At 40.4% G+C, this 6,379-nt stretch overlaps 1 protein-coding gene across 1 annotated transcript; it reads left to right on the forward strand.

Annotated features, from left to right (window-relative positions):
* Positions 1–1,186: 1,186 nt before the first annotated feature.
* MELLADRAFT_36885 (uncharacterized protein) lies at positions 1,187–2,047 on the forward strand (the record flags this gene model as incomplete). Its single annotated transcript, XM_007411480.1, has 4 exons — positions 1,187–1,270; positions 1,473–1,790; positions 1,857–1,893; positions 1,956–2,047. The coding sequence occupies 4 exons, from the start codon at positions 1,187–1,189 to the stop codon at positions 2,045–2,047; spliced, it is 531 nt and encodes a 176-aa protein (XP_007411542.1).
* Between the last annotated feature and the right edge of the window lie 4,332 nt (positions 2,048–6,379).

Here is a 6,379-nt window from a genome sequence, read left to right on the forward strand (position 1 = left end):
TACAACACCAACCCTAAACTGTTTCAGGAACAAGGGCAACTGGGACGTCCCCGACAGTGCTGACTGTCAGCTGACAGTAATCACTTTCACATCCCTTTTGCAGACCTTACAAACCCGTGATATCCTCTCAAGTTACACACACTCCTTTCTTGTGTGTCACATCATTGTCACATTTCTTGGATGCACCAGTCACAAGAGACTCAATCAACCTTCAAACCAAGTCAAAGTAGAATCATCTTGTCATCAACAACAAATAACCAATCAACTGTCAAATGACCAAGCAACAAAGACAAATCCAAGTTTCCCTTATATCACCCTACCTCAAATTAATCATGCTCATTTTGATGAGACTATCACTTCAAATCCTTCCTTTGATATAATATATCCACCTTGTGAGTAAAGTTTCTTTGGCTTGGATCATATGCTAAGTCTTACATCAACACATTGATTCAGATTATTTCAACTTTACATGAGGCACGAAATGTGGAGCAAGTCCACAAAGGTGTGCCTCGAGAGATCAAGAGTAAGAATACCTGTAAGAAATGAAATTTGAGGGAGTTAATCTCCCTATCCGGTCATTTGAATTTCCTCTTTGGGAATCAATGTAATGAGTAAGGAAGATACAACATCATCATCCACAAAACCCCTAACGCAAAGAGAATTGGTTAAAGAGCATCAATTAAATATCACGCTACACTTTCCATTTCTCTCTCGCCGGTTTTTCTCTCCTTCCTTGAAGTTTCCAAATTGCTCATTCCTCTCCATCTAGTCTCTACATTTTCCTAATAGTCCAGTCTCACATATTATAACCTAGTCTTAAAGAGGAATCCTTTCAAGATCCCTAGGAAAGATTCCCTTTTTCAATACCACCCCGCCCTCCCTTCAGATGAGAAGAAATGACATGTGTTTCATTTCTTCCCCATTTTGGGGAGACTCTGGCTCCTGCCCACGTCTTTCTAAGGAATGACCCTTGCATGTTCCAAATGGCAGGGTAAAAACCCGCCCCAAAGGAACAGGTAAGGGTAATCCCTTAAAACTAGCCCTCTCAAGACTCTTAGTAGTTCTTGAGAGGGCTTCTAGCCCACACGGGATCCATCCTTAACCAGCACAAGCTGGGTAAAGATGGAGCCATCTTTTAAGAAAGATAATGTGAGTCAGGACTAGTGGACACTATGTTCACAATAGTATGGGCCTCTCTCTACTTGCAACTGCTTGGACTTTCTTCTGTGTCAGTGGAAGTGTCTTCAACCCAAATGTGGCCATTGCACTTGTACTCACTGGAGCGATCAAACCAATGTAGGCTTGTGTTTGAACTCGCGTTATGGGTTGATTTGAAAATATATGATCCCCAGATCTCAAAATCTACTGAGAAAGATCTTTTTGAACTTGGGCTTCTTTCTTTTTTATATTTTGTTCAGGTGTTTTGTCCTTTACGTTTGTGCAGAGGTCAGTCTACTCCCAATTGAACATAGACTTATCAACAACTTGAGTCATGGATCATCAAACTAATCCTTTTGTTATTCCAAAAATCACAGGTTCTTGGTGGTATAGTCGCTTCAGCACTACTTAACGCTGCTCTTCCTGGAAAATTGGCCGTGGATTGTACACTTGGACCCGGTGTAACTCCCGCTCAAGCCATCATTGTGGAAGGCTTCTTGACAACAGCTTTGACATTAACTGTCCTGCTGGTAGATGTTGAAAAGCATTGGTCTACTCCATTTGCACCATGTGCCATCGGATTGGTACTTTTTGCTACTCATTTTTTTGGGGTAGTATTCACTGGAGCTGCCGTAAGCCTCTCAAAATATCAATTCTTCAAGTTGCATCCCAAAACTTACATCAATCTTCTTGAACAGCTAAACTCTGCCAGAGCATTTGGTCCCGCACTGGTGAGTTTTCTTGATGTCTGGAATTGTTTTGAGCGATTACTCACTTCCTGCTCCTCTACATTCAAGTCAATTCATCATCTGACACATTGGTATATTCAATTTATTGGGTAGGACCCTCAGTTGGTGCATTGGTTGCGACTGCTCTTTACCATCTGTAAGATCCACAGCATTTTTCTAAAGAAAAAGCATCCTCAGATGATGGTTTCAACTTCTTCTATTTAGTCTCAAAGCCGTCAATTTATATTCACTCTCCCCTAAGCAAGATTCTGATCAAAGGGACGACTCTCCTGACCTAATGGGAATCAAAGTGAAGATGTGACAAAGAAATAGTTTTGGAAGCTCAGATGGATCTCATCTCGGACCCAGTGGCACAAGAAGGTACCATAACAAAGAAATTACCCCCAGACACTTCAACCAGCCAGGCTACCAGCACTCAGGACCCCCACCCTTCATACCAAATCCCAAATACATGCACCATAGCCCTTATGGAACCCAACAAGAACAGTATCACTCATATGATCCCAACTCTGCTGTCGGATATCCGCTTGACAAACCTCACAAAACTCAACACGGTGGAAACCCAATCAAGTTAGCATATCCAAAGCGCTCCTCTCACCTCTCATCTGGAGAAAAAAATTCTCAGGGATATCACCATCATCATCATCTTCATCATCATCAACCTTCATCAGGATCTAATAAACCTGATTATCCACCAGCAGGCAGCTCAGATGAACCCAAAGAGATTCTGGTTTGGTCCCGTACGGTGTAGTGCCACTTCAGCCAATTGGTTCTCTACATCATCATCATTGCTGAAAAAATCTATCAAAGTTTTAATCAGATAATTTCTTGAAAGACAAATCTGTAAAATATTACTGCTCTTACAATTCACAAACAAAAACTATATAACACTACGCCAAATTGAAAATTTACCGCTGAGTTTAGAAAATTGAGAAGACATAGAAAATTATGGAAAATCTGGGAGGGGTCAGAAAAATATGAAAAAATATTGGTTGGGCCCTTTGGTGCATTCCAATCATCTGGCATATTTTTTCATATTTTTACAACCACAATGCAAATAATGTCAGAAACCCAATTTTGGTCCAAAACTGGCAGGTAGAGAGACAGTGACCTTGCAACACCAACAAAATCATCAATTTTTCTCCAACACATGTAATGTCTTGACATTCTGAATTCCACATTCTGGATCTACAGTTTGTGTGCACAAAAAAGCTGTGTGTCTCCAATAATGGGTGAGATATATCAAGAGACGTACACAGCAGAAACCATATATAAGCATAGAAGTCATAACTACAATGGCTTCAGCACCTTAATAAACCTTGTAGAGACATCATGCGGCTTCCATAAATTGCAAGTGTTCAGATGATTGAACAAAAATACTCATATTTTTGTGCTTGGAGGTTTTTGCCCAAATATTGCTAGTTTTGGACCAAATTTGAGTTTCTGACATAATATCCCCTGTGAGCATTTTGGTTTGGGGAGACTTCAAAAATCATGGCAAAAATATGCAAAAATATGCAAAATGAGGGGACAGCACCCATGAATTGAATCATTATTTTTTCAAATTTTTCTGACCTCCCCTGTATTGGTGATATTTTTCTACAGTTTCAATTTTCTGAACTCAGCGGTAAATTAGTGATCTGGCGTAGTGTAAGAAATGAAACATGTGTAAGATATCAAATGTATTCACTAACACATTCAATCTCTTCTTCTTCTATCTTTTTGTTTTCAAATCTTGATGTTTCTATCTGTCAGCCCTGAGCCCTGATTACACGACCACGGGCTAACAGTACCACATTTAATATTATATTATTGTATAAATCCATAAGTACATCTCAAGGCTCAGTGTCAAGAGCCACATAAACACATGTACGTAATGCATTAAATACGTAACAAACCTAACCCAAGCGCCAACCACAAGTGAGACAAGAATCACACGCCAACCACAAGTTGACGCTTGACCTGTGAATATATAAACCCACCTTCTTCCCTTGATTCATCTCCTATCTTTTAACACATCACAACATCAGAATCACATTACACTTGAAATCCTATAGACAGGATCCTCGAGTACGTGATTAGTTGTGTAGTCTAAAGACCAAACTTGAGCATCACGGGTTCTATTGCTGAGCACCCCGGTATTGATTTCTACAAGCCTTGGGCCATCATATCCTCTAGAAATAAAATGTAAAGCAGCAAATCTTCCTCCCTTATACAGAGTCTAAAGTAGCCTTCAGGATCTTTGGTTAACCAAAGTGTAAAGCCTGCCCCTTGCAGTCTCACAAGGTTAGATCGTACTAGCTCTTTACCACCCTTAATCCCCTTCTCCCTTCTTCAAATCCTCTTCTTAGAGGTCAACTAGCTGTAGTCTTCACTTGTGTGTACCACGTGAATACCACACTTTACCTCCCTTATCACTTTCTTAGTGAAGAGTACACCTAACAGACGTGCACTCCTCACACTATCCTTTTGTTTTATATGCACTTGTCATTAGTCATTGCATTTTTCTTCTTCTTTTTTGTTGTTGTCAGAAAAAGCACCTATTAATTCTTGAAGAAAAAATTGTTCAAGTACTATCTTACCTAACTTTGAATTCAAACAATCTCCAGCTTTCCCTTTCTTTTTTTACTTATAAACCATCGAGTCCACAAAAACTTCATCCTGATCTATGCTGAGAGTTGTAACAACCACATGAGCACATCTTGTGTGGTTCGCTGTTTAGTGAACTCCCTTCTATGGGGTATCAACTCCCTCACCCTGATTTGCCTGGTCAATTCCAAGCCTTTAGTATACTTTCAAGTTGACACTATGTTGATTGAAAAATTTAAAGGCTCTACTCAGAGCTTTCTATCATCCTTTCAGGTCGCGTGTCAATGAGGTCGTATGAATTGTCTGTGACACTGACTCATTGGCGCATATTGTGGTTTATATCAGCGAGAGAAGGCCCCAAAAGTAAGATCAATTTCTGTAGACTGTGGTTGAAGCGTATATCAATAGCAAAGCATATCTTTAGGGTCATCAATCTCTATATGTCAACCAAACTAAGAAGAATCACAAGGAAAAAGTCAGTGTCAAGGGGTCATGAGCATATAAATTCCTACAAGTCAAACAGGCCAAATTATATCATGACAGGTCTTGATAAAGTTCTAACCAAGGAATTTACTTTATACCAGCTGAAGGGATAGCTCTTGAATATATAGTGGCATGGGTGATGGGTGACAGTCTAGATTCCCAAATTAGTCAATGATGATGATGAGAAGATGAACGTTTTTTGAATCAAAGTGAAGTTGAATGAAAAAAAGTTGAATCAGATTGAGAATGATTAAAATTGATTGAAGAATAATTAGTTTGATGATGATGGATTGGAATCAAAGGCAATGGAAATTTTGGTGGTTCTATCTTCTATAGATTCTGTAACCGCTGATTCATTGACCACAGTGATTCAGTTGGGGGTAATCCTAATAAGTTGTGTTGTAATTGTGGTTTGTATCTGCTGATGTCAATGCTGTTGGTGAACTGCTCACAGAAAGGTTGACCAACCGTACTTGGAGATACATACAGGGATGCAGGTTTGAGCAACTCACGCTCATAATCTGGGCGCGGGGTCCGAGAGACTCATGTTGAGTACCACACGATCTAGTGACAACCTAGAGTTCAAGACTCTGTCTGTATGTAAATCTAGGGTTGCCGTGAGGACGGTACTCATTATATATAGCCCCGTCTGCGAGTCCTAGGCAAATTGACCGACTCACCTCAAAGCCCAACTCATGTGTGAATCTACTCTGAGTGAGTAAACTCACTTGTGCTCAGTGCGCGAGTGCTCATTACCACTGCCAACATTTTTATCTCGGATCTCACAATCCAAGGTATTCTCGGGTCTATGCCCTTGGACAGCTCTTGTCTGAGGATTTGATCCGAGCCAATTCATGACGCACAAGATTGCCTCGGATTGAAACCTTGGACAGGATTTATCCGAGGATATGCATCCGATGATGCCTCGGATTTCTCAACCCAAGGCAAGTATGTTGGCAGTGTACTCATATGAGCACTCTCACTGGGGGGGGGGAACTTTGGGGTCACCGGCTGAGATGTAAAGTGTCTCTTAATAACGAAGTGGTGGTAATTCAGGGCGCTCATTTCATAGATTTGTAAAGACAAACAGATGTGACATCAACAAACAAAGGCGCTCATTTCATAGATTTGTAAAGACAAAGAGATGTAACATTGAAATTGTAAATGTATAATTTCTTCGGGCTATTTTCATGTTTTTCTAAAAACAAAGACGGGTCTCAAGTGAAAAAGGATAGAAACAAAAAAGAATCCTAGTCCTCTAAGTCCATGGACGCGTCGTTGTTTGTGAGCCAGTGTCGGATGAGGACCAGGTGACATATAATGTCAGTGTGGAGACGGCCCCTGGAAGGGACGGCTATGTTAAAAAACTCTTGCAACTGAAGCACCCAAAGCTGGAATTG

The sequence above is a fragment of the Melampsora larici-populina genome, assembly GCF_000204055.1.
Source record: "Melampsora larici-populina 98AG31 unplaced genomic scaffold MELLAscaffold_25, whole genome shotgun sequence".
In the NCBI taxonomy this organism is placed as follows: Eukaryota; Fungi; Basidiomycota; class Pucciniomycetes; order Pucciniales; family Melampsoraceae; genus Melampsora; species Melampsora laricis-populina.